The 19,681-nt window shown below is 36.9% G+C and overlaps 1 protein-coding gene across 1 annotated transcript in view; it reads left to right on the top strand.

Moving 5' to 3' along the window:
• Window positions 1-19,681, top strand: part of Tenm1 (teneurin transmembrane protein 1) — a 1,125,448-nt gene that overhangs the window by 902,583 nt on the left and 203,184 nt on the right. Inside the window, exons 13-15 of the mRNA XM_060375702.1 lie at window positions 14,913-15,098; window positions 17,535-17,558; window positions 19,377-19,523. Coding sequence (XP_060231685.1) covers window positions 14,913-15,098; window positions 17,535-17,558; window positions 19,377-19,523 — 357 coding nt within the window. The remainder of the gene's footprint in view (window positions 1-14,912; window positions 15,099-17,534; window positions 17,559-19,376; window positions 19,524-19,681) is intronic.

The following is a 19,681-nucleotide window of genomic DNA, read 5'->3' as shown; positions in this document are numbered from 1 at the left end:
AATTAATAAAAAAATAAAATAAAATTATACATAAAAAATAAAAAAAACTTTTTCAGTTGTAGTTGCATCATCTAAAGCAAATAAAATCTTATAACATGAGGGTTAAGAAATGCATTAATATATGGATATAATAGTAAGTCATTAGAAGTTAATTTAAAGCTAGGCACAGTGGCACACTCCTGTAATCCCAGCACTCAAGGAGGCAGAGGCAGGTGGATCTCTGTGAGTTAAAGGCCAGCCTGGTCTACACAAAGAGAATCCAGGACAGCCAAGGCTACAAAGAGAAACCCTGTCCCCTAAAAAAGTTACTTTAATACTAGTCCATTTGGCAAGATAATAATAATGGGCTTTCCTCTTGAGCTTGTACCCTGTCTAGCCACATGTTCTTGGTCCCATAATGGTAATGATATGTCTTCCATCTTACAGAATAGGACTTAAGTCTAATTATAGATGTTTGTATTATTCAGGATGTTCATTGTGATGCTATTGCACCAGTCTTCCAAAGGTAGTCATCACTGTGCCTCAGAAAGTTCACAGGTAATAAAGGTTAATGGTTACTTTTCAACTGCAGTAGGGTACATAGCATTTTCCACTATAAAAACTAGCCAGTAGAGATAAAGCTTCCGGATCAGTACTAGCTTGAGTTTTCTCTTTTCGATTACTCAAATCTATGTATTCAATAATAAGAAAGTACCATCAAGTTCCAGAAAGTAACCAAGAGTTGGCAATAGTCTGTATTGTTTGGGGATCTATGGGAACTCACTGGCCAACAAGTCCACAAAAAGCATCCCATTGCTGGCAATAGGGATTTTTAGTTGTTAGTCTTTGGTATCTAGTAGTCTTTGAACACAGGGCTCTTCCCAGAGACTCATACAGGGACACTGCTGACCTGTTATAGAATAACTCCATTTTTGTGTGTGTGTGTGTGTATTAGGAAGCTTCTACAGAAGTGAATTTCCATATGACTCTTTCAAAAGTCTTTAGTGTTATTTATCCATCCCTATAGTCCCTTCTTCCTTCCTATAGTCATTTACCTTCCTTCTCCAACCACAATTAACCTCTATTGTATCCATTATTCCCTTCTCACCCTTTATACCAGTGCAACCTTTCTCCCCTTTCTTGGAAGCCACTCCCAATGTCCCTTTAGTAATTCCCTGACCTTTATAGGTATTCCAAATGACACATATCTGAAGATTTAAAGCTAAAATCCACAAGCAAGAGAAAACATTTGATGTCTTTCTGGGTTTGGGATACCTCAATCTACCCATCTACCTGGAAATTTCATAATTTCATTTGTCTTAACATCTGAACAATGTTCCATTCTGTAAATGTATGACATATTCACTATCCATATTCATATCCATTAATCAGTTAATAGAAATCTAGGCTGTTTCCAATTTCTGGCTATTATAAATAGAACAATAAATACAGATAGTCAAGGACCTCTATCTTACTCTGCAGTAAGATAGAGTCCGTCGTGTATACACCCAAGAATGGTATAAATAGGCCATGTGCAATATGTTTTCAGCTTTTTAAATTTTCATTTCTGGGATATTATTACAGCACTTCTCTCTTTTCTTTCCTCCATCAAAATCCTCCCATGTTCCTTCAAATTTAGACCTCCATGCTGATTTCCTTACTGGCTGTACTCCTACCAACAATGAATTAATGCTCCCCTTTCCCTGCCTTCTTTCTAGCATCTATGACTTTTTTTTGTACTAATCTTGGTAATTCTGCCAGGTGAGGTGGCACAGACCTGTAATCCCAGCACTTAGGAGGAAGAGGCAGGCAGATCTCTGTTAGTTCAAGTCCAATCTGGTCTAAAAAGCAAGTTCAGGACAGCCAAGGCTACACAGAGAGACCCTGTCTCAAAAAAACAAACAAAAAAGTCTTGGCAGTTCTAACTGGGGTAAGGTGAAATCTCTCATAGTAGTTATGATTTCTGCTTCCCAGATTGCTAAGGAACTTTTTTTTATTCACTTTACGTACTAAGCCCTCCTCTCCTCCCAGTCCCAACTTTCCACCCTATTTCCCCATTTTCCCCATCCCCTTCTTCCCAGAGAAAATAGTCCCTTCCTCACAAGCCACTGTACCATGCCACTTCATGTTGCATCATGACTAATCACATCCTCTTCCATTGAAGCCAGATATGGCTGCCCAGCTAAGGGAAAGTTATCCGATAGGAGGTAACTATATCCATGTCGGTGACAGTTTCTTCTCCAGTTACTAAGGGACCCACATGAAGACTGAGCTATCCATCAGCTCCACGAGTATAGGATACCTAGGTCCAGTCCACACATACATTTAGATTGGTTCAGTCTCTGTGAGCCCAAATGGGCTTAGGTTATTTGACTCTGTTGGTGTTCTTGTGAAGTTCTGGTCCCTTTTGGGTCCCTCTATCTTTCCCCCAACTCATCCACAAGATTCCCAGATCCCTGTCTAATGTTTGGCTGTGGGTCTGTCTCAGCATCTGTTTCCATAAGCTGCTAGGTGGGGCCTCTCAGAGGACAGTTATGCTAGGTTCCTGTCTGTAAACATAGCAGGGCATTATTAATGGTGTAAGGGTTTGGCTCTCTCCCATGGAGAAGGTTTCAGGTTGAGACCTAATTCTCTCTCTGCTTTATGTTTATCCCTACCTTTCTTGTAAGCAGGACAAATATGGGGTAGAAGGTTTTGTGGGTGGGTTGATGTCCTCCTCCTTCCACTGAAAGTCTTGTCTGGTTATAGGGAGTAACCACTTCAAATGTTTCTCAGTCATTGAACATATGACAGGAGTCTACCGCAGAAGGCATCTGAAAGACTCTACCTAGCAGTGTTTCAAAGCAGACACTAAGACTCATAACCAAACCCTTGGCAGAGTGCAGGGAATCATATGAAAGAAGGGGAGTTAGTATAATATGGAAAGGATAGGAACTTTACAAGGACCAAATATATCAGGGCACAGGGTCTTTTCTGAGACTGACACTCAACCAAGGACCATCTATGGATATAACCTAGAACTTCTGCTCAGATGTGGCCTGTGGTAGCTCAGTAACCAAGTAGTTTCCCAAAGTAAGGGGAACAAGGACTATTTCTAACAGAATCTCAAGGGCAGGCTCTTTGACCTCCCCTCCCCCAGGGGAGAAGCAGTCCTGTTAGGCCACAGAGGAGGACTTTGCAGCCAGCCCTGAAGATACCTGATAAAACAGGGTCAAATGAAAGTGGAGGAGGTCCTCCCCTATCAGTGGACTTGGAAAGGGGCAGGGAGGAGACCAGGGAGGGAGTGTGGGGTTGGGAAGGGAATGAGGGAGCGGGATACAGCTGGGACACAGAGTTAATAAGATGTAACTAATAAGAAAAATAAAATTAAAAAAAAAAGTTCCAGATCTTCTGGTATCACCACAGATTGTAAGTTACACTACAGATCTATAATAATGAAAACAGCATGGTACTTTAATAAAAACATATGTTGACCAATGGAATAAAAAGAAATGTTTCTCAGTCATTTGTATTTTTTCTTTTGAAAACTCTATTTAAATACACAGCCCAATTTTAGTTTGATTATTTGGTTTCTTTGGTATATTATATAGCCTAACCCTTTGTCTTATGTAAAGATTTTTCCTATTTTATGGGCTGTCTCTTCACTTGAATGATGGTGTTCTTTGCTGTACAGAATTTTTTTTAATTTTATGAGGTCTCATTTATCCACTGTTGATATTAATTGATTACACTCTCAGGATCCTATTTAGACATTCCTTTCCTGTGCCAATGAGTTCAAGTGTATTTGTTACTTCCTCTACATCCTGCTCTCTACCAAGGCTTTTTATTTAGGAGTCTCACATCTCCAGAAAAAGAATCTAAGGATTTTCCCTTCTGTGTTTTTATATTGCTTCTTTGTGGTCCATAACACCAACAAGTTGTCAGTGCAATGAAGCCAAATTGACAGAATGGAAGCAGATTATTCTGCCTTTTTTTCTAGGTCTTTGAGTTGCTTATCAAATCTAAAACTAATCATTCTACATTTGTTTGATGTTCCTGTAAAGTTCACACCAATTTTCTCAGCTCTGTGTTCATAAATGACTTCCCATTTGCCACTGTAACCACACTTCATCCTCACAGTTAGGAACCCAGTAATGAGTATGGAGCATGGGATGATGAGGACCTGGTGTTTGCTTCTTTTCTCAGAATTGTTGATGCTCTTGAAAACATCTGCCAGGGCATTCATGAACACTATGGTGATGACATAGAAGAAAGGTGGAAATAAGTGAGGGGAGAGTGAGGACCATGCAAAGTTATCTGCTTTCCTTTTTCACTGTAAATATTTGTACAGTATATTGCCCTTATTGCCCTTCTTCTCTACCAAATGTATTTAAGTCTATAAATTTCTTCAAAGTTCCTAGTCTGCATTTCACAAGGTTTTTAAATTGTTTTCACTCTAACTTTATTTTTTTTCTTTGATAATTTCATAAATGTACATAATGTATTATGATTACTCATTCCCCACTTTTTCCTATTTCTTTTCCACCCCTGTCAATTCCTCAGTCCTTACAAGTTCCTTTCTGATATCTATTATTTTATCTTGTTTTGTGACTCCCTTATTTCTAAGCAAGACTGTCTGTGGTGTGACCAGGAGTTTTCAACTATGTAGTGGATGTAGTAGACTCACCTATCCGATACACAATTAAAGACATTGACTACATCTTCCTCAGAATCAAACAGTAGTCATTAATTCAGTCAGATAAATTGTGGTCTTATTAGTCACTCCCCAACCCATGATTGACTAATGTTGTACCAAATTGTGTGCAGGCCTTGTCCAGTCAACAGCAGCTGCTGTGAGATCATGATGGCAATGGGTATGTTATACCCCAAAGATAGCATTTTGCATACCTTCCCTCTATGTCCCAGCTCTTACATTATTTCTGCCCATCTTCTGAAATGTTCCCTGAGTGTAGAGAGGGTGAATTAAGCACCTGGTCTTGAGCTGAGCATTCCAAAGTCATTCATTTGGAACAACAAAAATAGTCATGACTCTTTGCATTGTCTGCAGTATATTACAAAGAGCAAGCTCTCTGGTTAAGGATAGCATAGCATTCGTTTATGATTATAAATATAAATATTGAAATGGTGGTATTGCACCTTATATCTAGTGAAATAACTGTAGTATATTCCAAACTAGTATCAAAACCCTCCTTAGTTGTGGGTTTTTGACTGAATTTACAATGCATAGAATGAATTCCTTCTTGTAGAGTAGGCTTAAAATCCAATCAGAAAGTGGTTTGTTATCACCATGACAGCTGTGCCTCTATATAACCAGTTAGCACATCTTGCCTGGTGGACTGGTATTATAGTTCTTAAGGTTCATGTCTAGGTAAGTCCATTGATGCCTTTTTCCCCAGCATCTTTCATGGCACCATTTGGAAAAGGAATGCTACATAAATGGGAGGAAGTTTCTAGCTCAGTTCCAGCTTGATTTCTATTTTCATGAGCTATAGAAATATTTTCATTGTTTTTATTTCTAATTTCTAGTATAAATTCTAGGTGTAACCCATTAATTACAAAATTTTACATTATTTTTATTATTTACAGTTTATTCACTTTGTATCCCAGTTGTAGCCCTCTCTTTCATCTCCTCCCAGCCACACCCTCCACCCATCTTTCCCCCATCTCCCTTCCCAAGTCCACTGATATGGAAAGTCCTCCTACCCTACTATCTGAACCTAGCCTATCAGGTCTCATCAGGATTGGCTACATCCTCTTCCTCTGTGGCCTAGTAAGGCTACCTCGCTAGAGGGAAGCGATCAAAGAGGAAGCCATAGAGTCCATGTCAGAGACAGCCCTTGCTCCTTTTTCTAGGGAACCAACATGTAGACTGAGCTAACTATGAGCTACATCTGAGCAGGGTGACTAGGTCCTTTCCTTGCATGGTCCTTCATTTATGAATCAGTCTTTACAGGACCCCTGAGCCCAGAAATTTTTGGCTCTGTTGGTCTCCTTGTGGAGCTCCTATCACCTCCAGGTCTTTCTATCCGCAATTCTTCTGTAATACTCCCTTCACTCTGCCCAAAGTTTGGCTGTGAGTTTCTACATTTGCTTCAATCCCATGCTGGGTGGAGTCTTTTAGAGAACATCTGTGGTAGGCTCCCATCCTCTTCACTCTCTTCTACCACTTCTTTTCTTTTTTTTTATCAAGTTAGTCTTTTTTTTCCGACTATCTTTTTTTTATTTTTTTTATAAGTTACATTTTATTAACTCTGTATCCCAGCCGTGTCCCGATCCCTCATTCCCTCCCAGTCCCTCCCTCCCTCATCTCCACCGTGCCCCTTTCCAAGTCCACTGATAGGGGGGACCTCCTCCCCATTCATCTGATCCTGTTTTATCAGGTATCTTCAGGACTGGCTGCAAAGCCCTCCTCTGTGACCTAACAGGACTGCTCCCCCTCAATTGAGCGGACATGGGGTAAGATGACCAATCCTCATTTAGAAAGACAGATGGGATGTGCATTGAACGTATGACAGGAGTCTACTGAGCGCATCTGAGAGACTCTAACTAGCAGTGTTTTCAAAGCAAAGACTCATGACTAAACCTTTTGCAGAGTACAGGGAATCATAAGAAAGAAGGGGAGTTAGTCTGATGGGGAAAGGATAGGAGCTCCACAAGGACCAAATATATCTGGGCACAGGGTCTTTTCTGAGACTGACATTCAACCAAGGACCATGTATGGATATAACCTAGAACCTCCACTCAGATGTAGCCTGTGGTAGCTCAGTAACCAATTGGTTTCCCAAAGTGAGGGGAACAGGGACTATTTCTAACAGGAACTCAATGACTGGCTCTTTGGTCTACCACTTCTTTTCAACCCCTTTCGTCTTACCTTAGAAAGACAGAAAGGGAGAAAGAGAAAGAGTGAGAGAGAAATCCTTGAGTTTACATTTTTATACCTTGTTTTCTCTCCAAATAAGACCATTAATAACTGTAACCAGCTCTCTTAAATGAGAATATGCACTTCATGCTTAGTCAAGTGTAACTTTATTCCTTCTCAAGTCTGATTGGTTTTAAGACCATATAGTTATAGTTTTGCAATTAAGCTTGAATTGCTAAGGAGTTAAGAAGTTATGTTAAGGTCTAGAAAGATGTTTGTAGGTAGATAGACACAAGATATAATAGAAAATGTTTTCTTTATAAAACTTTAGACCCACCAAGGTAGTATGGATGGTATTTTCTCCAAGGTTTCCAAATATATATAGACTGAACATTATATATATAGATATTACCTAATAGTTTTTTAGGATTGTTTCATAACTGTTCTTACCATATATTGTTTATTGTAAAATGTCCTTTTGTAATTACACAGAAAAGGAGAACTTTTGGGGTTAATCTGATGCTATGTATTCTAATGTTAATTATTTTGCTCCCTGAGGTCTGCTTGCTGTATTTTACAAGCAGACAATCACTTACACAAAATGATGTTTGTAACTCTTGCCTCCTACATTATCCCTGATTGTATAATTAAGTTGCTGACACTGGGCTGAGGAGGGAGAGAGAGGCAACATGACGGTATGCAGTTTATTTTTGTTTTTGTTTTTTTTTTTGGGGGGGTGAGAGTGAGAGACCACAAGAAGAGAGATGCAGCAGAGGAAAAAGGAAAGATTCCATAGAAGATAATAAACGTAAATTTTTAAAAATGTTTATGGGCCAGGACACAGAGGAAGAGAATGCAGCCAGCACTGATGTGACCTGATAGGCTAGGGTCAGAGAGAAGAGAAGGAGGACCTCACCTATCAAAGTACTTGGGGAGGGGCCTGGGAGAAGAGTGAGGGAGAGTGAGATTGGGAGATATGAGGGAGGGAGCTTCAGCTACAATACAAAGTGAAAAACTTGTAATAAGTAATCATAATTAATAAAAAAGAAAACACTAGCAGTCAATATTCATTTTTTAAAGACTGATATATACAAGTATAGTCATCTGAGACTAGATTTTTCTTTATGAGAATATTCTTCGCTGTGGGATTGAAGTTCTTTATACACTGTTCAGTTTCTTTTCACATGCTGTTATAAATAGATCATGTGGTTTTATGGTAATTCATAACATTTTTGAATATAAAGACAAAACTCATACTATCTACATACAGTTTCCTACTTTATATTTATGATATTAGTTAATGGAGTTATATTTTTGTCTTGATTGACCACTCACTACAAGGGAATTATCAATTTTATTGATCTATGAAAAGAAAATATTGTTTTTCTTTAAACTTTCTAAAGTCCTTTGCCACTTTTTTATTACTCTCAATTCTTATAATTATCATTTTCTTTCTTCTGCTTTCTTTGGAATTACTTTGATGAAATGATGTAAATTTCCTGGCCATTTTTCTTTTGGGGGTTGTTGTAATCTTTTTGCTGAAAAAAAAATCATACAGTATGTTTTGATCATGTTTTCCCTATTCCAATTCCTGCTAGATTTTCCCTACCTCCCTACCCACCCAACCTTGTTCTCTCTCTCTCTCTCTCTCTCTCTCTCTCTCTATATATATATATATATATATATATATACTGACAAGACAAAAAAAAGTACAGAGGAAGAGGATTCAGGCAGTCCTGCTGAGCCTTCATAAACTAGGATCAGACAGTATAGGAGGAGAATTCCCCCTTTCAGTGAACTAAGGGAAGGGGCAAGGGGCAAAAAGGGCGGGAGAGTGGGACCAGGAAGAGATGAGGGAGGGGCTACACTCAAGATATAAAATGAAGAAGAAGAAAAGAAAAATAAAAAGACAAAAAATGGCAAAACAAAGCAAAATAAAACAAAAAGTCCACAAAAATATCATTGTGTTAGTTTTATTTTAGTCAGCTACTCCTGGGCATAAGGTCTACTGTTAAGTATGGTTGATATACCTAATGAGACTCCATTGGAGAAAAGTGATTTTGTATTTTCCAGTATGTATCAATTGCAAATAATTTCTTGGTAAGAGGTGGGACCAGCCATATCTACTTCAACTCTGTGCTGAGACCCTGTTTGGACTGAACCTGTGCAGGTCTTGTGTGTGCTGCCACAGTCTCTGTGATATGTGCATCATTTCTGTCTGGAAGACAGTTTTCCTGGAGTTATCCCTCACCTCTGTGTCTTAAAATCTTTCCACAGTCTTTCCATCTCTTCCTCTTTTCCTTGTCTTTAAGTTGTAGAGAGTAACTAATATCTATTTTTCAAATTGTTTTTGGCCCTCACAAGCATGACAAAGCTTAATCCAGCTTCTATGCCTTCGTATCTTCCTCTACTAAAACCCCCAGACACTGTTACAGGAAAAAGCATCTATAAATATCAGAATCATCTCACTGAATTTTCTTTTTATCTGGAAATTGATAGAGATTCTTTATTATCTTGTGAAATCTACAATCTTCAAAAATATTTAAATATATTTTATCTATATGACCTAGTTTTTATTATAAAGCAATAGTAAAAAATGGATCCTAAGTTATCTCCATGCATGGTCCTTGGTTGGAGTACCAGTCCCAGAAAAGATCCCTGTGCCCAAATTTTTTGTTCTGTTGCTATCCTTGTAGAGCTCTTGTCGCCTCCAGGTCTTTCTGTCTCCCCTTTCTTTCATAAGATTGCCTGTGCTCTGCCAAAGTTTGGCTATGAATCTTAGCATCTACGTTGATACCCTGCTGGATAAAGTCTTTCAGAGGCCCTCTGTGGTAGGCTCCCATCCTGTTCTCTGTTTTCTCCTGCTTCTGATGTCCTTCCTGTTTGACTTTCTGAGTGAGGATTGATCATCTTACACAGGGTTCTCCTTCTTGCTTAGCTTCTTCAGGTGTATAGATTTTAGTATGTTTATCCTATTTTATATGTCTAATATCCACTTATAAGTGAGTATATACCCTTGCACAGATGTAACCCATGGCAGCTCAGTCTACAAGTGGGTTCCCCAATAATGGGAACAGGGGCTGTCTCTGACATGAACTCAGTGGCTGGCTCTCTGAACAACTCCCCCTGAAGAGTGAGCACCCTTACCAGGTTGCAGAAGAAGACAATGCAGCCAGTCCTGAGGAAACATGATAGGCTAGGGTCAGAGAAAAGGTGAGACGGACCTCCCCTATCAGTGGACTTAGGGAAGAGCATGGGAGTAAAAGAGGGAGGGAGGATGGGATTTGGAGGGGATGAGGGAGGGGGCTACAGCTGGGATACAAAGTGAATAAACTACAATTAAGAAAAAATAAATTAATTTAAAAAATTGGATCCTATTATTAGAAACTGTATCCTACATTTAAATTATTATATACAACCTTGATAATGTTTTTGCCTGTCTTTTGTATATTAGAACTTTACATTTAACTCAGAATATTTACATTTAACTTTACATTTAACTCAGAATATTCCATATCATATATTATTATACAAAAATATTTTCTTTATATACTATGTCCTAGCTTCCAAATTATTCGTTATCATTTTCTGTCGTTTAATCAATACTACCCTTTTTGTATGGTTACACAAAGCAATACATAAAAAGTTCTTTCTAGTTGTTTTGATCTGTCTTAAATTGATGAAGTTTGTCTATTCAGTTCTCTCCTCTTAGGTTTTTTTCAGCTTTTAGTGTCATGAAGTAACTATCAAAGAAAGCAGATCATGATTTCAGATTCACCACAAGAACTGCTGTTGCAAGAGCAAATCAACAATCAGAAATATGGAATCAAGATGTAGGGGTTTCCAGCTAGTTCAAGATAATTCTCTCTAAGCTATAATTTATTAGACAACTTGCTCACCTTTTAAAATCGGTTTTTCAGTGATCCAGACTTTTGTTTATGACATAGCAATCTTGCAAATAGCTTTCTACTCATTCTTTTATTTAGTCCAATTTGGCCTTACAACTACTACTTCATCAATACAGCACTTTCTAGACTGACTGAGTCTAGAAAAATCCAGTGGATACCTCTCATATTCTGTCTGAGAGTTATATTACAATAATAATTATGATAAACCATTCCTTTCTTTAAAACATTTTACTCTGAGCTTTAGTTATCACATAGTCTCAATGATTTTTCTTCCTAAATCACATTGCCTTCTTCTCAGTATCCTTTGGTGGTGCCTTCTTTTCTTCATGATATTTTATACATTATTTTTATTAGAAATTAATAAATTCTGTTTATTTCATAATAGCCTACCTAGTTTTTAAATCTGTGAATATTTCAGAGGTTCTGTGTAAGAGTATCTTTTATTTACTGGAATTAATTGTTGTCTCAGAGGTTTACTGCCTCTATCTGCTAAACTAGTCCTAGTCTTGGAGGCATCTAGGCTCCATAAAATCTAATCTAGGCCTATAATATTTTAAATTTATGAGATTTATTGCTGAATAAAATCACCCTTTCTAGCTCTTTCTGAATTGCTTCTGACTGGTTCAACTCAGCTGTCTGGCTCAAAACTCCTTTCCAAGCTGATTTACTCAACCTGGCTTTACTAGGCTTCTGATTAAATTTTCTGCTTAGCCTCATACTAACTTTGACGGTATCTTCTAATTTTCTGCTTCCTTCTCATTCATTGGTTACTTCTTTCATTCTCTAGCTTATTCTTTCTCTGCCACCTGTCTCTGTACAACTGTCCCAGGAAAATGGCCTCCTTCCTTTCTCCCTCTGCACTCCTCTCCTAAGTGCTCTTTTTTTCTGTCTCTTCTAGTGAGAATTGGGTATATCATATCTCTGGCTCATTATGTCTCTGGTTTGTTACTTTGTCTATCCCTCAATTACACATTACTTCCTTCTACAAATGAACTTTACCTTCATTGTTTGGGATTAAAGGTGTGTACTACAGGCATGTCCTCATTACAGCCAGAGGGAATAAGGTGTGTGGCATGTCTGCAGACTTAGGTCTTCTGATATGATCCCTTGTTGCAGCAGCCATGTTTCTGGATTAAAAATCCTCTGCAGTTCTGCCATTGCATATCTTTGGGGGGGGGGTAACTATCTCCATTACCTATATAATGAAGGCTATCAAATTTGTATCCCCAGACCTCGCCTGACCTACATATATATTCAAGTGATTAACTGATTTTTCATATAATTCCGTATATGTATCATAAAGAAATACTACTAGTGTTCTCCTTGTGATTTTCCAAGCATTTTCCATTTCATAAATAGCAGCATTATCCATTCATATATTGAACTTCTCTTTTATTTATCATATCTAAAGTTGAGATATTCCCATTACTTATAGCACTAAAATATATCTCAAATCAGTCCACTAGACATTTGAAATGTACATATTATTCCACATGGTATATACTTAACACAAGTCAGATGGAGCATGCTAATAAGTCGTTCAAAGATATTAAGCAGGGATATCAGTTATTTTTTATAATTTTTATTTTTTATTTTAATCACAGGTTATTTATTTTGTATCCCAGCCATAGGTTCCTCCCTCATTTCCTCCCAATCCCACCCTCCCTCCCTCATCTCCTCTCTGCCCTTTTCCAAGTCCACTGATAGGGAGGACCTCCTCCCCTTCCATCTGACCCTAGCTTATCAGGTATCTTCAGGACTGGCTGCAATGTTCTCCTCTCTGGCCTACTAAGGCTGTTCCTCCCTCGGGGGGGGGGGGATTGTCAAAGAGCCAGCTACTGAGTTCATGTCAGAAATAGTCCTTGTTCCCCTTACTAGGGTACCCACTTGGATACTGAACTACCATGGGCTACATCTGAGCAGGGATTCTAGGTTATATCCAGACATGATCCTTGGTTGTAGACACAGTCTCATAAAGGGCCCCTGTGCCCAGATATATTTGGTCCTTGTGGAGCTCCTGTCCTCTCCAGGTCATACTAACTCCCCCTTCTTGCATATGATTCCCTTCACTCTGCCAAAGGTTTGGTTATGAGTCTCAGCATCTGCTTTGGTACACTGCTAGGTAGAGTCTTTCAGAGGCCCTCTGCAGTAGGCTTCTGTTCTGTTACTTGTTTTGTCCTACTTACAATGTCAATCCCATTTGTCTTTCTAAGTGAGGATTGATCATCTTACCCCGGGACCTTTTTCTTGTTTATATTCTTTAGGTGTACAGATTTTAGTATGTTTGTCCTATCTTATAGGTCTAATACCCACTAATAAGTGAGTATATACCCTGTGTATCTTTCTGCTCCTGGGATACCTCACTCAGGATGATCTTCTCTAGATCCTACCATTTGCCTGCAAATTTCATGTTTTCCTTGTTTTTAATTGCTGAGTAGTATTCCATTGTGTAGATGTACCACAATTTCTGTATCCATTCCTCCATTGAGGGGCATCTGGGTTTTTTTCCAGGATCTGTCTATTACAAGTAAAGCTGCTACAAACATGGTTGGGCAAATGGCCTTGTTGTGTACTTGAGCCTCTTTTGGGTAATTCCTAGGAGTGGTATAGCTGGATCTTGAGGAAGCACTATTCCTAAATGTCTGAGAAAGCACCAAATTGATTCCCAATGTGGTTGTACCAGTTTATATCCCACCATCAATGGAGGAGTAGTCCCCTTTTCTCCACAACCTCTCCAGCTGGAGATATCAGTTATTTTTGCCCCATATTTCAAATCCTCTACATTCCATCAATCCCAAGCTTGCAAAAAAAATGTAATAATAATCAGAAGGCTTGGAAGATCGCTCAAAAGATAAAAGGCTCTGTAAGAATGAGAACTATAATTTCTATCTTTAATCCCACATAATAAAGCAGGGTAGGTATGCTGGTTCACCTGTGACTACAGTACTCTGGAGGCAGGTTCAGCAAGAGACTCTTCCTCAGTGAATAAAATGGACAGCCATCAAGAAACACTTGACATCAAACTTTGGCCTCCATGCATAGACGTAAACACATGCATATATACCTGTACACATGCAAACACACATGTGAACACACGTACAGCACATACATACAGAAAATAAACAATAATAAATAAGTGAACAAATCAATCCATATTTTAACAAATCTACAGATCTACTAAATCTACAGACATTGCTTTATCATAAAGATACTGTTGCATCCTGAAATTTTATCTTGATATCTATGGAATTCATTAATATTATGTAACTGAATAACTCTTAATATAAAAATTAATTTCAAATTTTAGACTATGAAAATGCCAACTCAACTTCCAGAATACTCTTTTTTTCCTTTCAAGGATGTCTGACAAAACACCAAATATATTGGATTTCTTCAATAAACTTTTATCCCTTCTCTTCTGGCAAGAAAATTAGATAAGAAAGAAGCTTGCAGGATTTGATTTTGCTTTATCTACTGTCAGGATTTTATTAATATTCAACATTTCTCGTCAAAAAGTCAAGGAGACAAAGCAGACAACTTTAGCAAAGCCAGTACACACCATCATTATATTGGCTAAACACTGAATATCATTTGAGGATAAGAAGGCCGTGTACTTTAATCAACAAGGAGTCATTTAATACGCTTAAAATAAATGCAGATATTGTGTGATCAGTGAAAACAGTTGATTGCTGTCATTGGGAACTTTGCCTTTTTGTGTGTTATGAATTTTATTATGTTAGTTTCCTTCCAATATTGTCTTCTTGAGTACTTCCTGAACACTTTTACTGTGTCATCATTCACTGTGAATTCATATTATCTGTGATCTTAATGAATTTTTAAGGAATTATTTCAGACACTTGTTGGACATAATTTTTTTCTATGTCTCGATAACATTATTATTCTATAGAATTCTTAAAATCAATTTGACCTAAATTCATTTTATTCATAGAGTCTTAACTACCTTCTTTGCAAAGTTCCATGTATTGTACTCGGGTACAAGAAATGTTTCTGATATTTTGTTTATGTATTTTAAAATGTTCATAAACATTTCATTTAAAGTATCAGTGTTGCCTGTGTTGTTTATTCATTCTGATGACTTTAGGGAAAAAAAAATGGTTGTTGACTTTAACTAAATGTGTTAACATGAATTCTTTGAATTTCTACAGAGCTCTGTACCATGGAGTGTGGTAGTCATGGGGTCTGCTCAAGAGGAATATGTCAATGTGAAGAAGGCTGGGTAGGACCAACATGTGAGGAACATTCCTGTCACTCTCACTGTGCTGAGCATGGCCAATGCAAAGATGGAAAATGTGAGTGTAGCCCCGGATGGGAGGGCGACCACTGCACAATTGGTAAGTATCAGTATATTTTCATTAAAGTAAGTTGGGCTAGTTAAAAAGTAATAGCATTCTAGTGAGTCAGTTGCAAAGATATTCACAGAATTTGACTCTGGAGAAGAGCGGGAGGAGAATATTGGCTATAAATTTTTATGTTTCTTCTTTAATAGTATTGTAAATATTTCTTTCATCATTTCTTTTCTTATTATTTCAGTGTTCCTTATATTTTCTGCTTTCAAACACTTTGAGTTACTCGAAAGATAATACATTGGAATAAAGTATCATTAGTTAATAAGTCAAGTGTTTGTTTTGTTTTGTTTTTGACAATAGCATTCCCTGTCCATTTTCCTTTTGAAAAGTATAAGTTATTTTTGTTGAAAGCATCTAAAGGCAATTTCATTAAAATGGAGTCCTTGAAAATAGCCCATTTGACATTGTTAGAAGCAGTCTTTAATGTATACAAAAAAGACCCTCCCAACCTATTATCAATAGAATATCTGTGTGGAATTGTCCATCTTTATTAAGTAGTACAGAGTATGTACTGAAGCATTCCCTTTTTCTCATAACCTTGTCATCAGTTTCACACATTTTCAAATCATAGTCAGACAGGACACTCTGTAGGAAGAGGTGCCTATGTAATATTAACATATTGCATGGTATGCATAGTATAAAAGAGATTACTAATATTTAAGGTTTCTACTATAAAATAGTTTCTCTTTCAAAAAAATCCAAAACCTATTACTGTGTACATATCTGCCACAAAGGTTTCTTCAATTTTTCTTAATTGTATTTATTTTGGTTTCTGTGATAAAATACATTGATAAAATCAACTTGGGTTACAAAAAAGTTTATTTTAACTCACAGTTCCAGGTTATAATACATCATAGAAAAGAAGTCACAGTGGCAGGAGCTGTTATGCAAATCACATTAATAATCAGGAATGATGCACAATAAATGTATGCATGCTTGTACTGAGCTCATTTTCTCCTTCCTTCTATAGTTCAGCATCCCCTGCATAGGGAGTGGTACTACCACAGTATGTCAGTCTTCTCATTTTGAATAATATAATCACAATAATCTTCTATAGACATGCTTACAGGCCAACCTTATCCAAACAACTTCTTATCAAGACTCTCTTCCCAGCTAATTCTAGACTGTGTCAAGTTATATTCAAAACTAACCACTGTAAATATACAATAGAATAAATACAATTATACAGTTCCCATTGTTCTACTAAGGAAATGGGTCACAGTGTTCCACTGGATTTTCATGACTATACAAAAAATGTGCACCAACCAAAGACAAGAGTAATCTTTTGTTTTGATGATTTATTTTTATTTTTGATATATTTTTATTTTTTATATTAATTACAGTTTATTTATTTTCGGCACCAGCTGTAGCTCCCTCTCTCATTCCCTTCCAATTCCACCCACTCTTTCCTCATCTCCTCCTTGCCCCTCGCTAAGTCCACTTATAGGTGAGGCTCTCCTCTCCTTCCATCTGACCCTAGCTCATCAGGTCTCACCAGGACTGGCTACAATATCCTCTTCTGTGACTTATCTAGGCTGTTCCACCCAAGGGGGGCTGGGGAGTTCAAAGAGCTAGCCTTTATACAATATATTTTACCATATTCTTTCTCCTCTCCTAACTCCCTGAAAATCCTCCCACCTCTCTACTTACACAGTTTTATGAATCTTTCTCTCTTAAAAGGAAAACAAAACAATACCAAAAAGATATAAATAAACATATACACAAAATATATGTTTGCCAACTAATCCTGAACGTGAGTTTACCTTTAGTAAATTTTATGAGATACAATTCATTGTCAGATTTTTTTCCTAGTAGACTGTGCCATGACTTTCACTTTTAGGTAATATTATGTTGTTATAATGGTTGGAATCTGTCAGACAATCCATAATATATACTAGTCTTCTACAGTAAGTCTTGTTCTATGACTATGGAAATATTTAAGATTCATTTAAAAAATATGGGGAGGGGTGATTTGGATGCAATTTAAGTAATTACATTGTGCACTACAGTGAGTTTATTGCCTTCACATGAGATGATTTAAATATTGTGATAATTATCAAAGATAGTTGCTCCAGAACTCTCTCCTAAAGATATCCCAAATAAGAAGATATAGCTAGTGCTCTTCCATATAAGTCGCTACTGAAATGTAAAAAAATGCAGTTCTTATACTTTAGTGAAATATGACACTTTTTAAGGAAACCTGATAGAGTATCTTGCAGAAAAGACATTAATAACTTTCTTACATAAAATATTATTGACAAAACACACAAGCCAATGTACTAAGTTTTGAGCTGTATATATTTCAACAACTCACAGTTTGCTCTTCTCCTTCCAGGCTATAGATGGTAAGTCATTATTATATGTTGTATAATTCTGGTCTCTCAGAAATTTATTCTATCATTCTCCCCTTCCCCCTTTTAGCTCACTACTTAGATGCCGTTCGAGGTAAGACTTTTTCTTAAGAGCAGAAATGTGCTTTTGAAAGAAATGTGCATGTGGGAGAACAAAGGTAGTGTTTTAGTTTTAGTTGGTTGGTTACTTAGTTAGCTTCTCTCTGTTTTACTTCAGACAGTTTTATCTCAATGTAATACTGTTTATACTAATGAGGTTAGAAGATAACTTGTTTTTCTAGCATCCGAGTCACCACTGCTACAAGATAGAATAGACTAGCTATTTTAAGGCCCCCTTTTCTTTGTTCTTTTGTAGAAAACTGTGGGGTAGGGTTGCACATACACACATCTACATATAATTACTAATTAAACTAGGTTGAGGTAGACAGATAAAGTATTTTTCAAAACAATATATATCTCTGTCCATATATATATATATATATATATATATATTTGTCATTCTAAGTGCCTTATCCTCTATCACTCCAGGGATTTGCCTTTGATACAGACAGGTGATTTTTTTGTCAGATATGTAGTGTTTTTTGTGTTCCAAATAACCTTGTTTTTTTTTTCTATAATGAGCACCCATAAGAATAAAAGAAGAAAAATTCCAATTTTAAGGATATGTAGATTCATTCTATGCAATGGCTTAGTGATATGATATTAATAATATTTATTATTTCTACGAACCATGTGCTATTTTAAAGTTTTGTTTCCTTGGGAAAATTTGGAAAGAAGATGGGTTACTTCTATGATATTCTAAAACTTATGTTTATATTTATCCTTCTGAAATATTCTTTTGAAGACATACATTAAAAAGAATGTTAATTGGATTACCCTTAATAAAAACCAGGTCTGGTCTTGAATAACTATTGAGAAAATACTCAAGATGTATATTAATTATAATAATAATTACTATTAACATATATATTATTGTGTCTATATATCTGGCAGTGATCACTTAGAACATCACGGTTTCTTTTTGATAGAGCCTAACTCTGACGACTAGTAAAAAGAGCAAAACATTTTTTAGGAGGAACTAAAGAAAAAGAAGCTGAATTCTAAAGAAGCATTATTCTCTGTATTTGTGCTTTAAAAACTATTTAAAAGCTATTTAAAAATCTATACTTTCTCTTGAGTGCATTTTTCCGGTTACTCTCTAGAATTCTGAAAGTCTATGTATGGCATCTTCTAATTCCATGAACATTTTCTGAGTGCTTAGTATTCTTATTATGAACACAATAATATGCTTGCTTTTGCAAGAGATATCACAGAAGTAAAATTTCCAGTGCTTTGCCCTCAGATCAATAATAATCTTGAAAATCTGAATAGATGCAAGTGAAGTGTAGCACATTTTAAGGAATAAGCAAATACACAGTGTTGTGGTATGAATTATAAACCATCTTACCTATGTCCTGAAGCACTAGATCACATAGGAAAAATCATCAGGCTAGACGTAGTTGAAAAAAGTTTCTTTTCATAGAAACTGCTGTCTTTCTCCAACTTATTGGCCATAACTAGATACAGGATCATCTATTCAGTTTTGAAAGAGATGAGGAGGTACATTTTTCAAAAAGAAACAAAAAACATTTCTTGTCCCCACCACAATTTTCTTCCTATCTGAACCAGAGGTTGGGAATTGGGTTTAGCATTAATAACACTTAATTGGCTCTCTAAGGAAAAACATTGCAAAGTCAGGGATAACAAGTTCCCTGGGAAGGTGTTGCAAGTAAGCAAGCTCCTCTTGCATTTATTCAGTACTGCATCTGAACAGAGCCCAGATGATTAAATTCTTCCCTGTAGGCAGATACATCACTTTTAGCCAACCCCATTCTGATGGCTCTGTGATTGTTACCCTCTGCTGTCTGTTCAGATGGCTGTCCAGGGCTCTGCTTTGGAAATGGAAGATGTACCCTGGATCAAAATGGTTGGCACTGTGTGTGTCAAGTTGGTTGGAGTGGAACTGGCTGCAACATTGTCATGGAAATGCTTTGTGGTGACAACTTGGACAATGATGGAGGTGAGTTATTTACAAAATGTTCATGTAAGAAAACAGTAGACATACATCTAGTACTAACCAACTCGAACAAGGGCAAAAATTAAGACTCTTAAGTACCAATAATATTGAGGTGTATTGAGTTGCACTATTTTTAATTTCAATAACATTTTAAAGATATT

Source organism: Meriones unguiculatus, chromosome X, assembly GCF_030254825.1.
Source record: "Meriones unguiculatus strain TT.TT164.6M chromosome X, Bangor_MerUng_6.1, whole genome shotgun sequence".
NCBI classification, from domain to species: domain Eukaryota; kingdom Metazoa; phylum Chordata; class Mammalia; order Rodentia; family Muridae; genus Meriones; species Meriones unguiculatus.
This window is presented reverse-complemented; position numbering and strand designations above follow the sequence as displayed.